The sequence below is a fragment of the Stegodyphus dumicola genome, chromosome 4 (genome assembly GCF_044657685.1).
Source record: "Stegodyphus dumicola isolate Sdum_Otavi_A_Nest chromosome 4, ASM4465768v1".
Classification (NCBI taxonomy): domain Eukaryota; kingdom Metazoa; phylum Arthropoda; class Arachnida; order Araneae; family Eresidae; genus Stegodyphus; species Stegodyphus dumicola.
The window spans coordinates 168,195,851-168,223,311 of record NC_140771.1 but is presented as its reverse complement, the minus strand read 5'-3'; the positions used below and the strand labels follow the sequence as shown (position 1 = coordinate 168,223,311).

Below are 27,461 nucleotides of genomic sequence, written 5' to 3'. Positions count from 1 at the left end.
TTTGATCTGGAAGATTTGGATATATTTTTATTAATAACTGTTATGAATTTAATTACAGTTAATTAGTTCTAACATGAGAATGTTTTTTTCAAATAACAGCTCATGTTGTTTTCAAAACCATAAATTCTGCATGATAAAAAGATAAAAAATAGAATAAAATATTAATTATATAAATATATAAAAAATAAGGAATGCATACCACAGCTAGAAGCTAATACTCCTCCTCTACAGTTTCACTGATTTAGGGAATTCTAAATTATACATTTCACATTTGGTCATTTCCATATGTTAGGGAAAAAAAAAGTGAGATAATGAACAGGAAGTTGAGGCATCCTGTAGAGAGATACTTCCTGAGTCTGTCTTTCCTGCAAGAAAGAAGTTTTACTTCAATTGCCAATGTCTTAAATAATTATAAATCAAGAAAACTTTAACTGCACAAAGTTTCTAATATAACTAATTAAAAAAAATTCTTCTTAAACTATGAAAACAGCAAAACATGAAAATAAAAAATGTTACTTCTTACATTATTTTATGGTTTATTATTTTTACTGCTTACTAATTGCTTTCAGCTTCTCAATAATGTTATCTATAGACAAAGCAGCTTCATATATTGTAACTGTTTTCTCCTTTGATCGAGAACCCTAAAAATTTAAAACGGAATTCAAAATTTATAAAACAGTATAAGAATATATCATAAAATAATAATTAATTCTAAAAATTCATTAAGTTTAAAAAAATTATGTGTAAATTCTTTCATCCTACAACACCACAATAATGAATACAAGAATGCCAAATTTACATGCATAATTTTCGTTGAGATATAAATCAATAGGATCAAAATTGTATCTAGAAACAATAATTGATAAAAGTCTAAGGCTATATCATTAAAGAAACATATAAAACAAGTTCAGATATAGCCCTGTACAGAATATTATATTAAACAAACATTACTAAAACCGATATTATTCGTAAAGGGCTTCAGTTAACTTATGAGAGAGGGAAAAAATAATAAACTATGCTATGATTATCATGAAATTTTTAAATATTATAGTTCATACATTTTTAAAATTACAATTAAATTTTTAAGAAGTTTAAAAAACTTTCATTATTAAGAAGATTCAAATACTGTACATAGTTCAAGACTGCATTATTTGAATGATGTCGAAACACGTAAGAGTTATCAGCCTAAGGTAAGAGATGTCTTTATATACATATACAAATTATAGCCTAGTTTAAAAATGTGTTCTCCTTTTTAATTGTAAAAAAATGTATCCCACAATTATTTTAATCAACTGAGAGAATATATAGCTGCTTAAAATTGATACTGTTAATTTTCTAGTAAAAATATACACAATGTGCATATACCTACAGCTATTTCTAAATTTTATTTTAGTGGAAATAAAATTTCTTCACAAAACTGACAGTACATAAAATGATATTAAAACTGATGTTGTGTTTATGAAATTGTTATGATTATGATGATTGTTCAATGATTATGAGAAACAGCAAATAAAAATATTACAAATAAATGCAAAAAATCTTTCACTGATCCATAACATTATCACATTTTTATTTTTACATAATAATTTCTCAGTCTACCACTTATCATTTAAACTGCAGTTTTAATGAAAATCAAAAATAAAGCGATTATGTTTAATTTTTACATATACATTTGATGACGCTTTGACATTCGATGCCTACATGATGTAGTTTTTAATTATTTTGTTCATTTTAATTTCCTTTGAAGACATATTGAATTGTTAATATTTTAAATTTATTTACTACACAACTATTGAACTGGATCTGCACCAGAAATAAATAACTTCAGAAAGAGTTCAACATTTTTTGCATAAATCAAAAGCAATTTTTATATACATAGTAGCATTTATAATATCATATGTTTATTAAAATATATGACAACAATATATGCATAAAATAACACAAAGAAACACACAGGACCTCTCAGCACACAGGTTTCAGAAAATTTGCTTCTAAATATGCTATAATTTTAATTAATGCACTATTAAGGGGGGAGGAAAAAAACAGAATTTTTTTTAAAAATCTTTTTGAAATTACTAATATATTTTAGTATTTGATTTTCAACTTTCAAGTTCAAATTTCTGACAGAATGTCTACTAGGGCAAATAGTCTTGATCTAAATTTCAAGCAATAAACTACATAAACTTACAACTGTAACCCAACAGCTGTGCATGATCATGGCAAGACAAGAGCTCAGAAAATAGTAAATAGCAATATTAAGAAAAATTCTGAAAGCAAGATATTTTTAGAATAGCAGTAACTGACAAAATATATAAGGATAAACACTGTTTTAAAAGATGATAAAGAGGGCAGACAGCAAGGATGGGGCAGATTTTCTGTGGATGTTTTATCGCTGGCTTAAGCTTTTACATACTGGCAATTCTTTCTTTTTATAATGTGAATGCATTTTAGAAATAGTTTTCTATTGTAATACCATTAAATACATACTTTCAGTGTAATGTTAGTTTTAAAGGACAAGAATAAAATATTTAGAATGCTAACAATGCTTAGCTTTATGACATTACCGTTATATAATATAAAATATTTTTAACTGAATGAAGATCAGTTTGAATGAATCAATATTTTAAATGAAGATCTGAGCTCACAAAATCATTTCTCCGTTACTCTTTCTTATGAAATCTAGATGAAATTAACATGCTAGGTTTATCTAGTTACAGAAAATATTCTGATAGAAAATTTGGAATACTGATATTTTAACTATTTTATCAGAATTGTGCTTTAAACTGCTTTATCAAAAACTCAGTAGCTTGAATGACTATTCACTAGTAGTAATTATTAGAAAATACAAAATAAAACATTAAAATTTACTTTCTGTAATGTAACTTCACTTTTCTTTAAGTTTAATACTTCAGCTAAGTAGCGTACAAGCTCTTTGTTTGCTTCCCCATCAACAGGAGGAGCAGCAATTTGTATTCCAACAGCCTCAGTTCCAACATCTAAGAAGTATTGGGAAAAAAAAAAAAAAAAACCACTTTGATGTAAATACACAGACCAAATAAAGAAATAATGCAAATGATATATTAAAAATAGTCTCATTTACTGATTTTCTACAAATACATATGAAATAGATAGAAGGCTTTTTTTGTTGTTGTTGTCTTGTCCATATTACATGGTTGCCCGAGCCTACTCCAAAGAGGGGTTGGTCTTCTAGTTTCCACCCCCAATTTTGAGGAAAAGCATCCCAGGGTAGGATCTGGGGGTCTCCCACCCCTCTCCCCTTCCACCAATCCATACGAAAGGTCTTTCAGCTCGCCGCATATTTAGAGTGCCTCCATGCAGCACCGACACTTTTACATTTACAAATATCCATGTCTTTTCCGGGATTCGAACCCAGGCCCTTCGGTACCATAGTAGGCTCCCCTAACCACTATATTGTCTGAGCGACAGAAGGTATTTTCCTGCTAATATTTAATGTTCCAACAAGTGAAAGGTTTGGTCTCTGAACTTGAAAGTTCCTAAAAGGCCACAAAGCATTTTCTTGACTATGATTCTAAAATGCCCTTGCCACTTTGTACCTGGACTCCTTTTACTTCCATATACTACTATTATGGCTACAATGTGTTTTAGTATGCATATATATACTTATTTAAAGGTATAAAGATAAATGCTGTTGAGCACATGTTTAATGATAAATCTTAAGAAAGATTTAAATGGTACAAAAACATACTTTTATGCATAAATCAGGAAAGATTAAATATGCTCTCCCTCATTATGAATCTTTCCTACTTTCATAACAAGCATATAAATTTAATGTCAGTTTTATGGATTAAAAACTAATTCCTAATTATTTTAAACTCTTGAAACTTACATAGTGTACAGCAATAAACAATAATTCTTAGGTTGCATAATAGTAAATAAAACTTCAGAAGTAATAATAACTATTTCAAATAAAAAAAAATCATTAACCTCTTGACAAATACTGAATTATGTTTAATTAAATACTGAATTATGTTTTATTAAATTAATGAATTTAATTAAGTTAAATTGCAGTTGATTGATGGAATAGTTAATTACAGACCTGAACAAAAAGGCCCTACTCCAAATCCACCATGTTTATACTCTCAAATAGTTGCAAATTATAGCATTAAAAGTATAAAATTAATGAAAAAGAAAATCAAGTGATTATCAAATGTAATTTAAATTAATTATGCAGCAGTAAGCTGTCAAATTGATGTATGTGACAGATGAACAGAGCAAAAATCAGAACTTAAGTTAGCTTGCAACAACTGAGTAGAACAATGTACTTGCTAAAATAGTTTTTACGTCGACTGAATTACTAATAGTCAAAATTAAACTGTAATACTTATTTAGGCTTGCCACTTTTGTTTTTTTAATATTTACTTGACATGTTATTTTTTTAAAAGCCTAACTTCCTACTTACTTTTATTCATGTGGCTGCTAGTCTTAATTTAGCCTTCTATTGTGAATCTCTTCTAAACAATATAATATAATATTTGCCCATTAGCTAGATACAAAATGATTATGTGATGCTTAGATGAAAGAAAAGCAATAAATCATCAACTGTGATGCTCTTGCTAAACTAAGAAAAAAATAATATACTATATTTAATCTACTACAGATCTTTAGATTTATGGCACTGTATTAATGATTGACTCCAAGTTCTCAAACCTAGTTCTCAAATAATTTCTAGCTTGTTTAAAATTAACAGCCTATTATATGCACAGAATTAGTAGCTAAATATTTGAATTACACAACTAGTTTAACAGTATTTTATTTTATATTACCTGTTTGACATGTCATTTTTTTAATGTATTAACTTCCTCCTCAGTTTCATTAATGAAATTCTACCTTTTATGAATTAATCCTTTGCGACACGCATATTTAAAATATATTTTAATCTTTAAAAAAATGCCTTAGAATAAGTCAGATGGACTTACTTAAGTGCCTTTAAGGCTTGAAAAAAATTCTGCGCTTTTATTTTTTACGGTGGAACGTGGGTTACCGTTTGTCCCACCATGCAACTAGCACATGTCTTATAGCATATTGATGTATAGCAGGAAAAAAAAAATTATATGTGGAATGAATAAAGAAAATAAAGCATGCATTCTAAAATATTCATAATAAACACACTAAAATGTCTTTTGTACTTACTGCATATATGCATACTTGTAAAATTTTGCATATGCACATATAGTATATATTTAATATTTTTAAATTTTAGGAACAAAAGAAAATATTTTCTTGAATATTATTTTAAGATTAAAATTTGATACTCATACATATGATACTAAATAAAATATTAAAATTGGCACTTGATTCAAAAACATTTATATATGATTAAAATTGAAAAAAAATCATTTTTCATGAAACGTTGAAAAACATGTTGTTTCATTCTTTTGTAAGCATAGAGGCACTTCACATGTTTCACACATCCAAAATGTTCGTCGTTCTTTTTTCGATATGCTGCAATATGCACATCTTCTCCTGCTCGTTCTCTTTGGCGTTTTACTTACATTTTTTAGTCTCTTTTCCGGTTGTACGAACGGGTTTTTAGTTTTTATTTGAACTGGGGGTTTCAGTTTTCTTTTCAGCTCTTTCTTGCCTGCAAGTGCCATTAGACCTTCTGTAACTGAGAGAAGAAAATCTTTCATTGTTTTTACATCATGATCAGGTTCGCGAACAAACTTGAATAAATGTGTTTACTATACTCGCATCTAAAAAGTAAAAAAAAAATCATGTGCCACCATTTCTTGCTTTTGCGGTCTATTTCATATAGTCCTTTCAGTTGATCAATCAGTCGACATATCCCATATTCTTATTGTATGAAATAATGCTGTTTGGGCACAGTACTTTTTTTTTCTCTTTCCATCTCGTTCTTTTCTATTAATTTCTTTCATTTCAGTTGCCTTTTCCAAGCAAGACAGGATAGGAACGGATCTTTTATCCTTCCATTTTATGCAATAAATTGAATCATCACTAAATGAAAAGTCTATATATTCTCTTGACATAAATTTGTCTTTTAAATTTTTGGGTAGATACTTCCGATCCATATTTACAGTGCCACATGCTTAAATGGGTCTGTGTCTTTAAAAAGCGAAACAAATTATAACTACTTCCCTTTCTTCTTCAGCAATAACTTCAAGCTCAGTTATTCTCTCATGGATTTCAATTTCATCTGAATCAGAACTGACATCTGAAGCATTTGAGTCGCAATCAGATGGCAATTCAGCAAAAAGATCCAAAGCTTCCTGAGTTGTTAATTTTTTTCTAGACATTTTAGCATATCAGAGCATACAACGGATGTAAAAGCGCGCGCAATCACGAAAAAAGTAGATGCAAAAAAGAAAAGAAAAAATAATTGTGAGTGCTACCATCTATTGAGCGGAAATTCATGTGTGTGGTGGGACAAATTTTAACCCACTTATTTCAACTGCAAAATTAATGTTATAAAATATTGAATCCAATTAAGATTTTTGAAAATAAAATACCTTTGAATATTAAAAAGAATCATACATATCATAAATTGTATACCAAAATTTTTTAAATATTGAAAAATGCGAGATATATGGATATCACTCTTGTGATCCTCTTTTGAATATTTTTTGCTTATAAACTTAAGCCCTGGTATAGTAGTAACATTTACTGAGAAAAATAATAACTAAAATAGATTGTTTTTTAAAAATAGAAAATTTCTAATGGAAATTGCTAACTGAGAAAATAAATATTAATTAGGTGGGACATATATTGACCCACCATGCCGCAAAGGGTTAAGGGCAGATTATTTTGAAAACTATTAACTTTAACTTGATAGGCTCTAGAAATATGTATAGTTATTTTATTAATATTTTTTATATTTATCCTCATGTACAGCATCAGGAGTTCTACTGATGAATAAAATCATAAATTTTATTCCTAAATTAACAAATATGCATTAATCTGCACTATCTCCACCACACAGATTTCCAAGAATCTGAATATATTACAAATAATTTATAATCCAGCAGTAAAGAAACAATAACAAATACAATAGTTAAGTTCCTGATAACGAATGCACTCATTAGTATTTCAATAGGCACCATTATAGCAAATGATGATGATTAGTTTAATTTTTACACTTAGAAACAAGTTCTCATCCACTTGAATAATCAAAAGTATATTAATATTAATATTATACTACCCTTCTAATGATGCAGGATGGATTTTATGCTGCATTATAAGACAAACTGTGAAATGTACCATATTAAGCTTTTTTTGCGGTGTTTATATTCCCTATAAATTACTAAGTTAAGAACTTTTGATCTCTTTCCAGTATTGGCAGATGTAGGAGCAAAAATCATTTGCAACTTGCTAATAGACAAGGAATAACAAATTATTTTTGTTTTTTTAACTGATAAATAGGTATTACCTGTTATAAGACTTTCTTTGGCACCTGGTTTAGCATGTATTTTAATGGCAATTTCTTTTTCATTGAGAAGGAATACAGCTCCTTTTTCTGCATATTTCATTTCCTATAAATGAAAAAAATGCTCCTTTTTAAAACTATTGCAAATTCTGATTTAAAAAATGCTCCTTTTTAAAATTATTGCAAATTCTGATTAAAAAATATTTAATTACATTTTACACTATAATACTACTTCTGGCTGGAATACAAAAGGAAGTTTTCAAAAAATATATGCATATATATATATATGCACGAACTGACCTCTCGATAATGTCCCATAAATGTTCGATGAGATTCATGTCGGGCGATCTAGGTGGCCAGATCATTCGCTGGAATTGTCCAGAATGTTCTTCTAACCAATTGCGAACAATTGTGGCCCGGTGACATGGCGCATTGTCATCCATAAAAATCCCATCGTTGTTTGAGTACGTGAAGTCCATGAATGGCTGTTAGTGAGCTCCAAGTAACTGAAGGTATCCATTTCCAGTCAATGATCGGTTCAGTTGCACCAGAGGACTGAGTCCATGCCATGTAAAAACAGCCCAGACCCTTATGGAACCACCACCAGCTTGAACAGTGTCTTGTTGACAACTTGGGCCCATGGCTTCGTGGGGTCTGCGCCACACTCGAACCCTACCATCAGCTCTTACCAACTGAAATCGTGACTCATCTGACCAAGCCATGGTTTTCCATTCGTTTAGGGACCAACCAATATGCTCACGAGCCCACGAGAGTCGCTGCAGGCGATGCCGTGCTGTTAGTAAAAGAGTAGAGTAAAGACTGTCAGTAAAGACTTGAGTCGGTCTTCTGCTGGCATAGTCCAAGGAAGACAAATTTCGCCGCAATGTCCTATCGGACACGTCCCTCGTACGTCCCACATTGATTTCTGCGGTTATTTGACGCAGTGTTGCTTGTCTGTGAACATTGACAACTCTATGCAGACGTCGCTGGTCTCGGTCGTAAAGTGCATGTGGTCGGCCATTGCGCTGTCCATGGTGGGATATTATGCCTGAAATTAGATACTCTCGGCACACTCTTGACACTATGGATCTCGGAATGTTGAATTCCCTAACGATATCCGAAATGGAATGACCCATGCGTCTAGCTCCAACTACCATTCAGCGTTCAAAGTCTGTTAATTCTCGTCGTGCGGCCATAATCACGTCAAAGCCTCGTCACATGAATAACTTGAACATAAATGAAAGCCCTGCCAAAGCACTTCGCATTTATACATTTTCTACGCGATACTACTGCCATCTGTATATTTGAATATTGCTATCCCATGACTTTTGTTACTTCAGTGTATGACGGCATACATTATGAGCATGTGAAACGAAAATATACTTCAGCAATTTAAAATACAAACTTTAATTATTAAACAAGGATTATATAATGCATAAAAAAGTTAAACACTTACAATCTTCTCCAAATCATTCTGTAAATTTTCTGCAATATTCTTCTTCCCATGTGCATAGTAATTTGCTTAAAAAAAGAAACACAGAATTGCAAAGACATAAACCTCAGCAACAGCAACTATCTATGAAATTCATTTTCTTGTTGATTGTTTGTTCCCTTTAGAAATTTTGTGGCAAAATTCTATAGTCCTCCAGAAATTTTACTGTAGTTTGTCTACTGCTGGCACATTCCACAAGATAAAATTTAATAATATATTTAATGTAAAATTAGAAATGGCAAAAAAATATGATTTATTTATGAAAACCATTAGAACTTGGAATGTCACTTAAAAAAAAAAAAAAAAAAAAAAAAAAAAAAACCTGAATTTGAAAATAGTGACATTGCTTGTGATTGATGGATTGTTATGAGTATGGTTGTCAGCATTGGCACATTCTGAAAATAAGGTGATTGTGATAACAGTAAGTACCAAATACCTTCAGGAACAAAGGACTTTAATTCATCACCAAATAAATGAATACAAATTATCAAGTTGCTAAATTGTAGTTTGATTGAACTGCAGCTTTTTTTAATAAGTGATGAACTATGAAATTTTTAACAAAAGGTTCACGCATATACAAAATCAAAAATGTCAAATTCTAATTAAATCCTGCCTTTTTTATGAGAATAGAAAATGCAAATAACTGTACATGATCAAGAAAACATCTAAAAAAATTTTAATAAAACAGCAATCTTAAAAAAAAAAAAAAAAAAAAAAAAAAAAAAAAATCACAAAATATAATAGAAAATATATAAAACGAGCAAATTGAATTGTTCAGCATGTAAATCCACATAATTAATTCCAGAAGTTGCTACACAGTATTTTTCTGTTCTTTTTTATCAATTGATCTTCTTTAAAAGTTCACAGTCTGAGTAACAATTTTTAAAAAGGTTCTTATAGAAGGTTTAGGATTAAATTCTCTCATAGGTTTCACAGTTAATAATAATAATAATAATAATAATAATAATAATAATAAATAAATAAATAAATAAATTTTTAAAAAATAAATTAATTAAAAAAAATAAAAGGAAAAAAAAAAAAAAAGATTGTCATTAAATATGAAATACACTGTAAAGTCAAAACAAAACTTTACTGTGGAAAATCAAGATGAAAGCTTGTTCATCTTTAGGGCTACTAATAGCAGTTGTATCCGTAAAGCTCATCAGTTTTTCAGTTAAAGCCACTTCAACAAAATCCTAGAAATCCTTTAATTTTATTTCATATTTTAATACAAAATTTAATGTTTGTATCCTTTTTCTTCTAGTTCTAAGTTTAAGACTAAAATGAAATATTGGGTGCATGCCAAGTTTGGTGGTTTCATTGTTAAATAATGATTAATGACTTTATTCTGAAAGTTTTACTTTTGTGATTATGTAATTTTATCATTATGTCAACTGTTGTTCAGAGGCCAATATTTAGAGTAAAGAAGCCATCGTAGAACACACTTTATTTACATGAATAATGAATAAAAGGATCACACAGGAAATCGTATTGACCATCACACAGCAAGTTAGATATTATCATCTCCATATGCTCGAAACTCGAATGACGGATGTGTCGGTAGAAGAGACAGCTGCGCCATCATAATTAATATGCATGCGCATAAGAAAAAACGTTCGCTCGCCTCAACCCAACACACCCCTCCTGCGAGCAACATTTTTTCAATACAAAAATGAAATACAAACAATACATAACACATTACATTAAGAAATTAAGGAAATTACTTTCAATGTATACATTAATTTTTCTTCACTGACACTCTTAGTAAGAAAATCTGCAATCATATTATCAGTTTGTGAATATTCCATCTTAATAACATTGTCCTTTGTTAAGTCCTTCATAAAATGGAAACGTAAGTTCATGTGTCTGGATTTTGTAGAAGATCTTGCACAGTTGATCCACTGGATGGCAGCTTGACTGTCTGTATTTAAGACCACTGCACCATTCAAAAATTGTTTATATTTTAATTCTGATAATAAATTTACAGTCCAAATAATATCCTTACAAATTTCAGAAATAGAAAATAATTCTGCTTCACAAGTAGACAGACTAACACTTCTCTGCTTACGACATTTCCAAGAAATCATGCTACCATTTATTGTTCAGAGGCCAATATTTAGAGTAAAGAAGCCATCGTAGGACAACACACTTTATTTACATGAATAATAAATAAAAGGATCACACAGGAAATCGTATTGACCATCACGCAGCAAGTTAGATATTATCATCTCCATACGCTCGAAGCTCGAATGACGGATGTGTCAGTAGAAGAGACAGCTGCGCCATCATAATTAATACGCATGCGCATAAGAAAAAACGTTCGCTCGCCTCAACCCAACATCAACCTTATTATTTTTTTAGCTTGAATTAATGGTTTCACGCAACAATTTTTTTCCAATAATGTGTTCTCTGTTTTTGATTGCTATTCATTATTTTTTAAACAGTGAAAAACAGAGTCCCCTTTTTTATTTTCATTACATTGAAATGTTTGAAATGTATCTTTTGAATGCACACTGAAGTTTCACATGTTTTTGAGTGTTCATGATCATGGCCAGCATGCAATGCTAATATTGCACAATTCTCTGATGTTTTTATAGAGGACACAGATCACTCTGTACATGGGGATAAAAACATTAAAAAAACTTCATAAGGATTTCTCAAAAATGATAACTGTTTTATTTTTAATGTATCATATAATCGTTAAAAAATTATAACATTTGCAGTTATTTTAATTTGCTGAAATATGTTTTCTTTTAACATGTTGATGTTTGCCAACTTATGGTAAATATTAATAGTGTGGTGATTTTTTTAAAAAAAAAGTCACCAAAATTGCCAACTTGCATAATAAATAATAAGTAACTTTAACCAAATATAAGTAACGGGATAACATGAAATTATCTTATTCATCAACTGGAGAATAAAAAAAAAAGGAGTTCACAATACATTGACATAACTCTGCATATGTAAACATAAGTTCATATATAAAAGTGAATGTGCATATACATATATGTTTACAAGATTAAATAAAAATACAGGTTAATATGAAATTACCTTGCTTGGAGTTTCTTTTACTTTCTGAGCTGCAGCACTTTTCTTAGATTTCGGCATGGTTTGTCTTCTATAATTTCGTTTAATGGAAAATACATCTATTCTTTTGACAGCATTAATAATTGAATGCATCTAGAAAAAAAAAATAATAATAATAAAAGTATATGCCATAATGCAATGCAGATTTTTTACATTTGCATATTTAGATTTTAACCCCTTTAGATTCATGTCCAAGTATGACCCAGATGACTTTACAATTAATGCTATTAAAACATATATGAATGTTTTCATAAATCTGCCAAGATTGCTAAAAAATTCAAATTTTAATTTTCAAATCAAACAAAATTCTACTTTTAATTATCTGTAATTTAAAAAAAGTATGTAGTATTACCATAATCAATATTCAATCTGCTTCATTTTTACACTCCGTAAAAATTCTTTCACCAATTTCTATTATTTTGTTAGGCCCTCCAATTTTCCCTATAAAATTTTCTCTATAGCTCTGGTAGAATGCTATGAGTACAAACTCCCTGCAGATAACTACTCTAATCAATTACTGTTTTGTCATCCACATTCAGCTAAACATATTGTATGCATTAATGCTGTCCTTATTTGGACAGCATTAATACATACAATATGTTCAGGGCTGCCAACTGTCCTTTTTTGGAAAGGACAATCCTTTAATCAACTTTTTTGGTCTTGTTCTTTTCTGAATTTAGAAAAAAATGACAAATGTCCTTTATTTCAAATTTAAAAATCTCTTGTGTCTGAATGATGACACTTGGCATTGTGATTTGAATGGCTGGCACAAGGGGTTTTTGAATTTCCTTTGGTTCTTTGCAGCCAATGAAAAAGTTGGTTGCGATCTCTGCTCGGTGATATAGTTCTTCTAGCATAGTAACCTAGAGAAAAGTTACCAGTTTTTTCTATTTTAATTTTTTCTGTCACGTGATATCATGATCATTGAATGGCCAAAAATAGGAGGATAGAATCGATTCAGATAGGAGAAATTGGCCCTGCCTTATGTATGAGTATCCTGCAGCTGGCTCTGTCAATCCATTAATCCTATGATCCAAAAAGCACTGTTTAACCATCATTTCATCTCAACCACGCTATACGTAATATCCATACTTTTAATACGGTACTTTTTTATTAAATCCTTATACACATATTTTTTGTGTTCATCCTATCTAATTTTATTAAATGCTGTTATCCCCATAAATAAATTATGGAAATTATAAGAAAAATGATCGCACATCTATGTTCATGTAACAAAAACTGGGAAAGGAATTATGCATGGTTAACAGAACTATTAATCCACAAGAAGCAAAGTGTACTATTTGTCGAAGTGTTTGTGAAACTCAACTGGTGTTTCAGCAATAAGTTAGCATAAATCCAGACAGCCATAAAAAGAAAAGCAGTGTGTTATCACTCAGTTCTTTAATTGATAAGTTTATCATAAAAGCAAATTCTAAAGAGGAAAATATAATTATTGCTTTGGAAATAGCTCAATATGCAGTTAAATACAACAGTTTTTATAATTATACCTCATTTTTATTTTTATTACCTTTTTATTGAAGTTTGAAATTAAATTAAAATATTTACCATGATTTCAGAGCAGCTACAAAAATATCTTGAGGCAGAACAAAATCTGAAGCCATTGTTACAAATTTGCTTGGTAAAAAGTCACTAAGAGTAGTTTTGAACAAACTGAAAATACCTGATGCACCTCTAAATTTATATCTTCATATTCAAATTTTAAATTAAAAAAAAAACTTGAAAATATTTTCAGTGTTTGCGTTCAATGGAATTCAGTACAGTGAATTAAATCAGACTTTAATGAAAGTTTCCCTCCACTGCATATATTGTCTGTGCACACAGTTCATGTTGGTATGTTTAATTATATTTTGTCAAAACATTTTTAGCATTTGAGAGATAGAGAATTGCTTTAGAACACTGTGTCAGGAAATTTGTAAAAAAATACTGTTATTATTAAGTACAAGGTGTCTGAAATGGAACTATCATGCTGCCAGATTAAAACCATCATTTACTTTACTAGTTCTGTTGCAAAAAGTCAGCCACAGAATGTTACCAAATCATGTGTACAACTTAGGTATTAGTGTTATAGAGGCTTAGGCATTTGACACTGTGAAGGTTTGGTACCGAAAGTTCAAAAACAAGGACTATGACATTCAAGAAGCACAGTGCTCTAGTTACTCTACTGATGTTGATGAAGCCTGCCTGCGAGAACTTATGTGGAAGAAAATCAGTAAGAAACCACTGAAGAGCTTGCTAAGGAGTTAGACATTAGTACCAGGTTTATTAGTCGTGCTTTCCAATACATAAACGTGATGTACCAGTTCAATCGCTGGGTGCTGCATGAGTTGACTCAAGCAGAAAAGGACAGACAAAGGGTCTGCATTGATACGTTCGAATATCAATGCAAGGACAAAATTCTGAACTGGATCGGTGATGAAAAGTGGATTTACTTCCACAACAATGGCCAAAAAGGAGGTTGGTCTGTGCCCAGTGAGCCCGTTAGCAGTGTGGCAAAGTGCAATTTAACTAACAAAAAGATCACGCTCCGTCTCTGGTGGGATTTCAATGGTATTATCCATAAAGAGTATCTGAAAAAAGGTAAAATCTTCAACAAGGTGTACAGAGAGATGCTGGTTCATATCGATGCTACTATCAAGGAAAAATGTCTGAGTTCTGGCACAAAAAGGTAATCCTCCATCATAATAATACAAAACGCACAAAAAGTTATGTTCTGGCAAGATAATGCAAGACGCTGGACTCTGTATGGACTTGAATGGGATCTTTTGCTTCACCCATCATTGCTCCTTTGTACTTCTACCTTTTTTCACACCTGCAGCTAAATCTTGCTGGTGCTATCTTCCATTCTGCCCAGGATGTCTGAAACGAGGTTGATCTATTTTCGGACCAAGTTTCTGGGCCAAAGGCTTTGAAAATCTAGCAAAACTTTGGCAGAAAATAATAGATTTGGGTGGTAATTACTACCCACATTAAAGGTACAGCTTCACGTTTTTTATTTTTTAACTTTAATAAGAATGTTTTTTGCCGGAACAGTTTCATTGCAACCAGATATTGGCTTTTTTGAGAATCTAAGTGAAAGTACAGATGAAATTTTCCAGTGCTTGAAAACTATAAGGGGTGTTCAAATGAAAAGTTATGAAATGTCTTAACAACCAAACTGGTAGAAATTTGAACATGCCGCTTTGACATAACGTAGTGTGACATCTAAGAACATGAATGTAGCATCTGGCATGGTTGTGTGCTTGTGCAGGAGAGAAGCAGGCAGTTGTGTGTTCTGGCCAATTGCTGCTGCAGTACATATAATGACATCATGGTATTCACATTGCAAAATTCAATGACTGAACAGCAGCGAGTTGTTATCAGATTTCTGACTGTGGAAGGGGTTAAACTGGCTGATATTCATTGCCGGATGTTGGCCATATATGGGGAAGGAGACTGTGTGTCCAACAAGCCAGTGAGAAAGTGGAGTGCCATTTTTCATGAAGCCCTGGATTGCTTGAGTGATAATCCCAGGCCAGCCAAACACGGTAATCACAGACAAATTCATCGACAACGTGAACGAGCTGATGAGAAGTGATATCTCAAATGGAAGTGCTTCATCTCAGATGATGAACTGAAGGACACCGTGGAGGACTGGCTCCTATGACAGCTACAGGAATTCTGAGAAGAGGGAATACTTAGGCTCGTGAAACAGCGAGATAGTTGTGCTCAGGCCTCTGGTGATTACTTGTGAATAAAGACTTCAATATATGCATAGTGTTGTCTCGGACCTTTTCATTTGAACATTCTTCATACAATAAAAAGTTTTGGTTAGAATAGATAGAAGGGCACCCCTTGCATCATCGCAAAGTTGCTGTTTCAATTACGGTAACCTGAGTATTGAATGTTATGGAAACCCTATTATGATGTAATCCATGGAGGTAGGAAAGGGAGGAGGGGCCAACCCGCGCTAAAAGTGAAGCACTGCTTTGAAGCTTGGGTCACCAGATGGGGTGTTCTTTGTTTACATTCAGAAGCTCGCTTGGCAAGATTCTGATAGTATTTCGACACACGACAGTTCCATAGAAATCGAAAAAGGGACACTTTCGCATGAAAGAAACATTCATAGTGTGATGGATAATAGCAATTTGTATAGTTTAGTGACATTTACGCAAAAATCACATTTTGGTTATTTTTCAATAACTAATAACAGCGATTTTGATTATGAATTTGTTTTATAAAATTATAAGCTGTTGCACTACAAAAATATAGATTTTAAGAAAAATGTTATGCTTAAAGAATGAAAAATACCTTACGGTACATTTAAAATTGTATACGTCTTTCGATACCCTTGATAGAGTATTCGCTACTTTTATTTTATTTTCCAAATGTCAAAATGTTTTAAATAAAACAAATTTTTTTCACATCCATATATTATTGTAACATGTACCTTTTAAAATTTTTTAGAGGAGAGGCTTTACTGCTGCTCATTTTAAACCCATCGTTTTAATTTTATATATCTGAAAAATAATCACTTTGGGCTTACACGTTTTATAAATATAAAATTATATATGTTAAAATATTTGTAATTAGGCACATAGGTCAGATTAAGTTTTTATTAAATAAAGTAATGCATGCAAGGGCTATCTGCCTAAAGAGAGAGATGCCATCGTGGAGGAATTTTGAAGAAAAACTGACCTTTGAGTGGGTATTAAAAATAATACTTATAATTTTCATTCAAATTATATTCATATATATTTTGAATGTAAAACTTCCGGGTGTATGCTAAATTAGTGTAAATTCCTTTACACGAAAAATATAGTGAATGCACAGAAATTAAAGATTTGCATATGCCGGAAATGAAATATAGGAAATATGCATGGGTATTTATGCATGTGCTTGCAAAAAGCATGTATCTGCCTTTGACAAAATACTTAAATATTCATTAAATTATTTATAAATGTATTTGAAATGAAGAATTTATTGACTTAAAAACAACTGTGAAAGTACTGTGAAGAAATCTAATTATTAAATGTATCTAATTTATAATGATTATAAATGTTATCTAAATATATAATAACCTTAATATTGAATTGTAAACATAAATTGAAATCCTGTTGACAAATACGTTATAAAACTATTTAAGCAAGAATTGTTCGTATTGGAAAGCAATCTGTTAAAAGGTATTGTAAAGCAAATGCTATGAGATGCTCACTTAAGAAAGTAATAAAGAGTTTTGGAATATGTATTGTTGAAATGAAGGGTAAAAAAAAAAATCAGATAAGTATAATTAAAAGAATTATTCCCTTACATTTTATAACTCAGTTACAAGTTTTAAATAATACTTAAAAAAAAAAAAAAAACTTATTTTATTCCCTTTCAGAAATGTTCACAGAAAGTCAAGTACTATTTAATGCCTATTTAATTATTAGGAATTAGCGAAATACTTATTTAAAGTATTTCACTAATTCCTAATAATTCTCTAATTTAAAATGAACCGAATAGAGCATTAATTATAAATTGACTTACATTTTTCGATTTAAAAGATGCCTCAGAAGCCAAAAAATCATGTCATATTTAAGAAAGTATTTTAGGAAGAAGCTCTATAAATAGAAAAGAAATAATGCATAATTTTAATATTAATAATACAATAAACTTTGATCTTAATTTTTGTACCTTAACCGAATAAAATCGAATTACCTTAATTTTTTTTTCTAATGGAACTAACGAAAACTTGTGAAAATATTTCATTCAAATTAAACCATTCTGAGAAAACTGTCCTGTGAAAAGTATAGCATTTAATTCCGTTCAGAATGAAATGTTGTTTAAAAATATGTTGTTTTCACATACTTAGGACTCTGAAGTGTTGTAGAAAATGAAAATATATACATTTATATGTATATTTACGACGTAATTACAAAATATTTACATCCGAACGCGTCAAATCCCATAGAACTCAATGGTAAATGACCCAATGTTTTGGTCACCACGTAGGGATCGCCGGTGCTTCAGAGTAGGGTACGGGAGAAACTTGTTTAGGGCGACTCCATCTTACTTCCTATCTCCATGACGTAATCAGTTGCATGATTGCAGTAAATTCGTAAGGGCTTGCGGTGTGTGTTGGTTAGGAGGTATATTGCTTCTTTTGTGATTTAGACAGTAAAATGGTTGAATGTGGTAATTAATTTTTGTACGATTTAAAAAGAAAGGAGAAAAGAGCATTACTTGACTGGTGTGTAAATGAAGGTTTACTTAGTAGCCATTATTAAGTGTCCTGTTTGTAGGATGGAAATGCGTATGGCCAAACGTCGGACGATAACGGCGCTACAGAGGATATTTTTTACTCTCAGTTTGTGAATTTATATGGTGATGCCAGTATACAGATAATTTTAGGAAGTTTTTGGATGCTGTTAAGGAATTTTGTTTGACTGAAGAGATGCTAATTTGTAAATAAGGTAAGTGGATATTTCCTTTGCGTAGTGCAAAGATGAATTTCCCTTTTTATGTTATTTCATTGTTTGATTTAAAATGTAGTTAAATGAAATTATATATATTTTTTGGTTGGCTGGTCCTATAACTTTTTAAGTGAATATAGTTCAATGTGTACATGGACAAAGTCAAAGAAGTGCACAGTGACTAATTTGTGCAATTCTCTGATTTCCCCCCCCCCCAAGTGAAAATAGGTTGATGTGTACATTGATACCGAGTTTGTGCAATTCTTTGCCTTGTTATTTTCGCTTTATGTAACAGCGATTTTTGGCACAAAAATTGTCGCAATACAAGCCAATGAATTGCACAATTTCGGCATTCATGTACCGCCAAAAACTGCCAATTTCCAAGAAGGGGTACCCGAAAATACATCTTTACCAAAATTTTGAATTAGAATGGACAAGAATTTTTTTGTTATAGTGCGGATAATGCTAACTGTAATTCTGGGTTAATCTTTGGATTATGGTAAATTGGCGATTTTTTTGGTGAAAATTTGGCAACCAACCCTGCTACAGCAACCTGCTAGTTTTGTTTTGGATGCCATTTTGTTTTCACGAAGTAAAGGCATTTTTTTTTTACCCAAAATGTTTTCCAACAATCTGCTAGCCGAATTACGCTTATACTAGAACTTTTATGAAACAAAAATGCTTAATCATGATGAAGATTAGGAGTGAAATTGGGAGAAAGTGCAGAATCGCAAACTGCTTGCCGTGTTTTTAAGAATTGCACATACACGGTATCATACATGTACACGTCGACCTATTTTCACTTAAAAAAACATCCCAGAAATGTACAAAAATAGCATTGCGCACACTCTTGACTTTATCCATGTGCACTACTAAAGTCCTAGCTAGTAACTTTTATCGCCTTACCAAAATGTCACCAAACTACCTGTTACCATATTCCAAAAATTAGCCCAATTCTGGAATAAGCCATTCGTTATTTGCAAACATCTTTAGATTACATGTGTATTTTATTATTTAAATGTATTTTATTGAGATTATGTATTTTTTGTTTGCCTATATTGTAGAATTTGGTGCTCCTTTGACTTTTTAAGTGAAAATATATCAATGTGTACATGGACAAAGTAAATGGAGTGCGCAATGCAAGTTTGGGCTGATCTTTGGAATATGGTAACAGGTAGTTTGGCGACATTTTGGAGGCGATAAAGGTTACTACCTAGGACTTTGGTAATAATGTGAGAAGTACTCAGTTCCGATTACACATTATTTTGTGCGAGGGAAATGAGAGATCATGAGATATGTCATGTGACATTAATGGACGAATTACAGTTCTTTAATCGGAAAAGGGGGTAAATTTGGAAAAATATCTGTAGTACTATATTATTTTGTATTAAGCTTCATTGTGTGTTGCGTGAAATAGTGTTGATTAATTTTTGGATTGCATGGCGCTATCTAAAGTGAATTCTAAAATTTTAATGTGTTTATCTGATGATTCAAAAGAATTGGTTGAATGGTGTATGAGTGTAGGTTTAATTGCGGATAAGTATGAATGTCGAACATGTGGGAATGAAATGAGATTGTGTGAAAGGAAGGATATTACAGATAAGTTTGAATGGCGGTGCAAGAAATCTGGTGAAAATGGACATTTTGTGATCCGCCATGCACTCAAGATTCTGTAGAAGATTAGGTAAGTTAGTATTTTTAATCATTTGAGGATATTATTTTTATGCATTGTTTGTTCTAAATGTAAGGAGTAAATAAAGTAATATGGTATTATTGGAAAATTATTATTAGCAATGATTTAGTTTAAAGTAATTAGGATTGTAAGCCAATTTTTATGTATTTTTAGGATTGTAAGCCAATATTTAATGTATGTGCTTATTTATATTTTAAGTAGTGTTTTTTAATTTAATTATATTTTAATTGAATGATAGTTATTTTGTGAATTTTATTTTGGTAGCAATTTGGTATACGTTTCAGTTGAAGTAAACGTGCATGGAAATAATTTAAATATTTGACACTAAGTATTTGTAACCATTTTTAATGTTTGCGGTATAAATTCGTTGGTGACGTTTATAATATAATAGATAATTTAGAGGTAAAAGTTTTTGGATATTTTATTTATTTTATATGTGAAAATGTTTATTCTTGGAAAGGGTATATACTTTTTCGCTATCAGGTAATTTCATATATGTTCTTTTTACCGGATTTAAAGATTCACAAAATTTTCATGCATTTTCGTGAAATTTTTCTAATTTATGAGAAAAAAGCAGTGTACATGGATATAGTGAAGAGTGTGCGCAGTGCCATTTTTGTGCAATTCTGGGATTTTTTTCAAGTAAAAATAAGTCGACGTGTACATGGTTTAGTTATATTTTATTTAAATGATAGTTACTTTGTGAATTTTATGTTTGTAGCAATTTGGTATACGTTTCAGTTGAAGTAAACGTGCATGGAAATAATTTAAATATTTGACACTAAGTATTTGTAACCATTTTGAAAGTTTGCGGTATAAATTGGTTGTTGAAGTTTATAATATAATAGATAATTTAGAGGTAAAAGTTTTTGGATATTTTATTTATTTTATACGTGGAAATGTTCATTCTTGGAAAGGGTATATACTTTTTCGCGATTAGGTAACTTCATATATGTGCTTTTTACCGAGTTTAAAGATTCATAAAATTTTCATGCAAATTTTTGTAATTTATGAGAAAATAGTAGTGTAGATGGATAAAGTTCAGAGTGTGTGCAATGCCATTTTTGTGCAATTCTGGGATGTTTTTTTCAGTAAAAATAATTTGACGTGTAAATGGTTTATGCGTATGTGCTATTCTGAAAAACGTGCAAGGAGTTTGCGATTTTGCACTTTTTCCCAATTTTGCAGTTAATATTTGTCATGATTAAGCAGTTTTGTTAGATAAAATTTCTAGCATAAGTGTAATTCGGCTAGTAGATTGTTGGAAAAAGTGTTGAGTAAGGAATGTCTTTACTTCGCGAAGACGAAATGGTGGCGAAAAAAAAATAGAGGGTTGCTGTAGCAGAGTTGGTCGCCAAATTTTCGCAAAAAAATCGACAAGTTACCATAATCCAAAGATCAACCCAAGTTTGTGCAATTCTGGGATTTTTTTCAAGTGAAAATAGGTCGATGTGTACATGGATAAAGTTAAAAGAGTTCGCAATGCCATTTTTGCGCAATTCGGAGATTTTTTTTTAAAGTGAAAATAGGTCGACGTGTACATGGATAAAGTCAAAGGAGTGCGCAATGCCGATTTTGTGCAATTCGGGGATTTTTTTTTTTGACACACTTCCGCAGAAAACCCGGTAAATGTAAACATCGCCAACTTTGGCGATAATAGTTCAAACCTGGTAACCCATCAGATTTCTCCTATTTGCTTGTTCGAAGTTTGCAACCATTCCTCATGCGTTCATTTTGTTGAATTATCACTGTCGTTGTTCGCATTTTCAGATTTATATTATTCTTCTCTTATTTATTATTATTTTTTTCTGAATTTTTTAACAACGAATAGATAGAAATATTTTCGTAGATATATGCCGGTTCTCGGTTCGCGATGAAAAGAAGAAAATACGGCGGGAGGGGTGAATGCTAATTTGTAACACTAACAGCTTTAAGAACCATGAGGTTTCCAACCTCTAAACAAATTTGTTTTCGTAGGCCGCAAAAATGTGTATTTTAAATAATTTAGAAATGCTTTTATTTTTATTATTGGTTATTGTCATCTAAAATTATGAGAATAAATCAATTTTTTGACGTAAAATTTTAACAAGATAATATATTGTTAATGCTTTTCTAACAATAACCTTTCAGAGGATGGCAGGTGTGACATAAATAGATGATTAAATTGAAATAAAAAATATTATTGATTATCTAAGATGACAGAATAGTTCGATGCATCACCATGGTCATCAAAATTGGCAAACCACTGCTGGTTTAAGGAATATATTGTTTTCTGTGTTAACTGGAATTTCAGACAAAATTTATCATATATCACGCTTAACCGGTTAATTTCAGTAAATTAATACTAATTTATATTTTTTAAATGAATTTTTGGTTAATCTTTGGATTATGGTAACTTGGCGATTTTTTGGCGAAAATTTGGCAACCAACCTTGCTACAGCAACCTGTAAGTTTTGTTTTGGACGCCATTTTGTTTTCACAAAGTAAAGGCATTTTTTTTTTTACTCAACATTTTTTCCAACAATCTGCTAGCTGAATTACGCTTATACTAGAACTTTTATGAAACAAAAATGCTTAATCATGACGAAGATTAGGTGCGAAATTGGGAGAAACTGCTTGCCGCGTTTTTAAGACTTGCACATACACGGTATCATCCATGTACACGTCGACTTATTTTCACTTAAAAAAATTCCCAGAATTGCACAAAAATGGCATTGCACACATTCTTGACTTTATCCATGTACATTACTAAAGTCCTAGCTAGTAACTTTTATCGCCTTACCAAAATGTTGCCAAACTACCTGTTACCATATTCTAAAGATTAGCCTGTCATAACCTTGAAGGAGAGGAAACCCTGGGGGCCAAATTCTGAAAATAGTTCTTCGAATATCCCCTCGACGGGCATATTATAGCCTGTGCGAGTATTTGTGTTATAGTTCTGAGTATGTGAATAAGCTTTAAAATTGTTCTTCCGATATGGTGCGTTATCGCAGTTATGATGAAGAAATGAGACATTTGAGAAATTTATTGTATAATGTATCTTCGGATGAATAACTGTCATTGGAACCATAAGAAAAAATAAAATAGATATTCCTCCTATAATTTTTAATTCAAAGAAGAGCAAGATTTACTCCTCCATGTTTGGTTTCCAAAAAGACGCAATAATTGTCTTATACAGTCAAAAGTCGTTAATCCGGACTCGTCGGGACTTCGGCGATTCCGGATTATAGATCATCAGTTTAAATCTCGTAAGATGGCATGCAGAAATTCTAAAATTAAAAATATGAAACCGTAATTTATGAAATAAAGAACAATTATGATCTAAAGGATATCAAAATTTGCAAAAAGAAAAAGCTTAATATTTATTTGTTTACTGTATTAAACATATCTTTCAATGGTTGTTTAAGTTTTTCTTCGTTTCATGTGATAATACTTTCTCTTTAATTCTATTAAACAGATATAATTTCTTGTTCAGTTACAAAGTTCCGCTGTTCAAGTCCTATAATTGCTGTGTCGAGAATACTGACTAATTTGTCAATCGAAATTTTTTCGTTTTCAATAACCTCTGTCACTTTCTTCGCTATCGGAAGCGAATTATAATGACGAGGAACTTGTTTTAAATCATATCAAAGACGGAGCACATCGAGATGAAATACTACATTTGATAAGGAATTATAAGCCAAATAAAATAAAAACATCTGCTCTGAAGATAAGGATAGTGCTGACAGATCAACTTCCAATTCATTACGCGCCCGCCGCGGCGTTCCCCCCGCCGAGCAGTGTGAAATTGATAAACAGATTTCGGATTTCAAAACATACTTTCGCTTTAGATCCTTTACATATTAACAAATATATATCGGAAATTCTATTTGATATAATCGAAAGTTTAAGCTTACTTTTATAAAATTGCTCTTACAGTCTGCAAAAAATAATAAGCTGGATCCAATTTGAAAATTAAGGAACAACGCAATCATCAACATTAACTGAAATAGATAATTATTTAGCTTATACGTCCATTATACATAAAACGCGCACGCGAAAACGTATTCTGCACTTGCGCACACTCATATGCGCAGTCGTAAAAGGTCTTACGCGCACGTGTAAACGCCTGTGCGCATGTGTCAACGTGGCGCATGCGCAGAAAGTTTTTAGTTTTGAGGTCCGTATTATAGATCATTCCGAATTAACGACTTTTGACTGTATACATAAATATAAGAATGTTCTTCTAATTCGAATATACTACTTCAAATATATTAACTATGCATAATGATGATGTAATAGACTCTTCGATAGGAGAATCGAAAAAAACCTGAAATAACTTTCTGCAATTTATCTAAAGGAGCAATTGACATTGTAGACAAAATTGCTGCCACATATTCAACTGCTAGGAAATGTAATCATTAACCCACGGCAATATTTTTTCTACTGTAATAAATGTGCGAATTATTTTGGCTTAATATTCGGATTATGGTAATTTGGCGACCAACCCTGCTACAGCAACCTGCTAGTTTTTTTTTTTTTTTTTGGACGCCATTTTGTATTTATGAAGTAAAGGCACATTTCGCTTTTTTTTTTTTTTTTTTTCTCAACATTTTTTTCCAACAGTCTGCTAGCCGAATTACGCTTATGCTAGAACTTTTATGGAACAAAAGTGCTTAATCATGACGAAGATTAGGTGCGAAATTGGGAGAAAGTGCAGAATCGCCCACTGCTTGCCGCGTTTTTTAAGAATTGCACATACACTGTATCCATGTGCACGTCGTCCTATTTTCACTTAAAAAAATCCCCAGAATTGCACAAAAATGGCATTGCGCACACTCTTGACTTTATCCATGTACACTGCTAAAGTCCTAGCTAGTAATCTTTATCACCTTACCAAAATGTCGCCAAACTACCTGTTACCATATTCCAAAGATTAGCCGAATTTTTATTTCCGTTATAAATCTTTATATATTGTTTTATGCTTAATATATTCTTTTCTGTGCTAACTTGAATTTAATACAAATTTATTTTCGCATATAACGTTTAACTGGTTAGTTTTACATCTACATGCTTCTTATCTGTGAATTTTTACTACCATATGCTTTGTAGGGTTTATATTTATTTTAACTAACATTTATTTTAAGTTTAAACTATCTTTCCTGTCAATCCTTACTTTCCCCTGGAACTGCCAATGCCAGAATATGTAAATTTGAGTAGAACGCGCAAGCATTCAAATTATCAGCGGAAGTAGTATGATTTAAATAGAAGGAAACAAGTTCGGTGAGAGAGAGTTATTCTTACTTAGCGAGCGCGGAGGTAGTTATAGAGATTTGAAAAACCCCGCGTTGCGGCTTATGTGCTTGGCGGGAAGTAGTTGCAATTGTTCCAGTGAGCTTCAAGTCTGCTGAATTAGCAGCCGTATTGTAAAACGCGGTGAGTTAGTTATTTGAGAGAGCCTCGTAGTTAGAATATTGTCTTTAATTTCTTTTCAGGTTTTTATTTTTATTTTGACTGCCGAGTTGGCACCGTTTGTAAGCGTCAAGAGAACGCAATTGTAAATTAGTACGTTGAATAAAAAGGGACTTAAACACTTTATAAGACTCTGTGGTTTATACAAGCTTTCACAGTCACCTATTGGTTGCGTGCTAGTTAGAGGCGCGCAACGTTATAGCTTAATATATTGTTTTGTCTGCTAATTTGAATTTACATGCACTAAAAATCACATTTACGGCTAGGCTCATCGTCGATGAACGGCGAGCAAGTAAAAATCCCATGGCGCCAACGGGTTCGGTTTAATCCTAGTACCCGTGCACACGGGATTTGGCTACTTTATGATGAGCAGTAAAAACGGGACATGTACGATGAGTAGTAAACGGGTCATTCAAAGAATATATATAGTTATATATAGTATATATTATGTATATACACACATAGTATATAGACATTCTTTGGATCATTTTTGGTGTGTGCGATAATTTTCAAAATCGCGACGTTCATTGGATCATTTTTGGTGTTGACGATAATTTTCAAAATCTCGCCAAGGCTGCACCGTATACTAGGATTTTACCATGGGGGTTCTTTCCCGAAGCGCCAACGGGTTCTCTGTGGACGAAAACCCTTTTTTTTTTAAGCGAAAATAACTCAATGTGTACATGGATACCGAGTTTGTGCAATTGTTTGTCTCGTTATTTTGGCTTTGTGTAGCAGCGATTTTTGCCACAAAAATCGTCGCTTCGCAAGTAAAAAAATTGCACAAAATCTGTATCCATGTACCGCTAAAAATCGCCAATTTTCACTAAGGGGTACCCTAACCTATACTTTCACCAACGCGCCAAGCAGTGGGCGATTCTGCACTTTCACCATTTATTTATTGATAAAATTGGGGGTAAAGTGCAGAATCGGGTTTAATCCTAGTATCCGGTGCACACGGGATTTGGCGACTTTATGATGAGCAGTAAAAACGGGACATATACGATAAGTAGTAAACGGGTCATTCAAAGAATATATATAGTTATACATAGTATATACTATGTATATACTATGTATATACATAGTTATGTATATACACACATAGTATATAGCGTATAGTCTATATACATAGACGTTCTTTGGATCATTTTTGGTGTTGGCGATAATTTTCAAAATCGCGCCAAGTCTACACCGTATACTAGGATTTTACCCAGAATCGCCCACTTATTTTGTTTGGCGCTTTTTATAAGAGTAAGAAGAACTGGGGTTAAGTATGTGCAATTCTTAAAAACGCGCCAAGCAGTGGGGGATTCCGCACTTTCTCCAAAATCGGGATGTGGTATTTAAAAAAAAAAATTGTAATAAAGTTTGACGCAACACAATAATTAGAAGCGAAATCATACCAACAAAATACAGAACAATCTTTGTCAATAAATTACTGGACAAAACCATAACTATCATTCAGGGAGTTAAAAGATAAATGCAACATTACCTATTCAATGTCGCAAACAAACAAACTTACGCTCAATATAAAGATGAGTTGCGTCAAAGCTGACAGAAAGTTAACTAATAGAGACTGCTTGGAAATAGCGAGTGCGAGGTATCAAAATTTTGACAAAGGATTCGCATTCCTTCTTATAAAAACAAAATGCTAATGAATGCTTCATTTTTTTAAATAAAAAATACAAATAATTGTGCATGAACAAGAAAGCATTAAAAGAAAAATTTTAACATTAAAAAAAAAAAAAAAAAAAAAAGATATTCCATAAAATAGTGAGTGAATTTAATTTTCTCACTTTATCCGGCCTGGAAAGGTGCAGTCACCAGGATGGACAATGTCCAAGGCAATACTTTTCTAGCCCA

The 27,461-nt window shown here is 31.6% G+C and overlaps 2 protein-coding genes across 2 annotated transcripts in view; both read right to left on the bottom strand.

The window, feature by feature from the left end:
- The window catches only part of LOC118182997 (uncharacterized), a 33,845-nt gene extending 33,506 nt beyond the window's left edge, over positions 1-339 (bottom strand). Inside the window, exon 1 of the mRNA XM_035352392.2 lies at positions 200-339. The gene's annotated coding sequence lies outside the window, so the exon portion shown is untranslated. The remainder of the gene's footprint in view (positions 1-199) is intronic.
- LOC118182998 (UPF0235 protein C15orf40 homolog) lies at positions 231-27,119 on the bottom strand. Its single transcript, XM_035352393.2, has 6 exons — positions 27,091-27,119; positions 11,967-12,095; positions 7,427-7,529; positions 2,869-2,996; positions 524-641; positions 231-365 (listed from the first exon to the last, which is right to left on the bottom strand). The coding sequence occupies exons 2-5, from the start codon at positions 12,093-12,095 to the stop codon at positions 546-548; spliced, it is 456 nt and encodes a 151-aa protein (XP_035208284.1). The 5' UTR covers positions 27,091-27,119; the 3' UTR covers positions 231-365; positions 524-545.
- Positions 27,120-27,461: the final 342 nt, after the last annotated feature.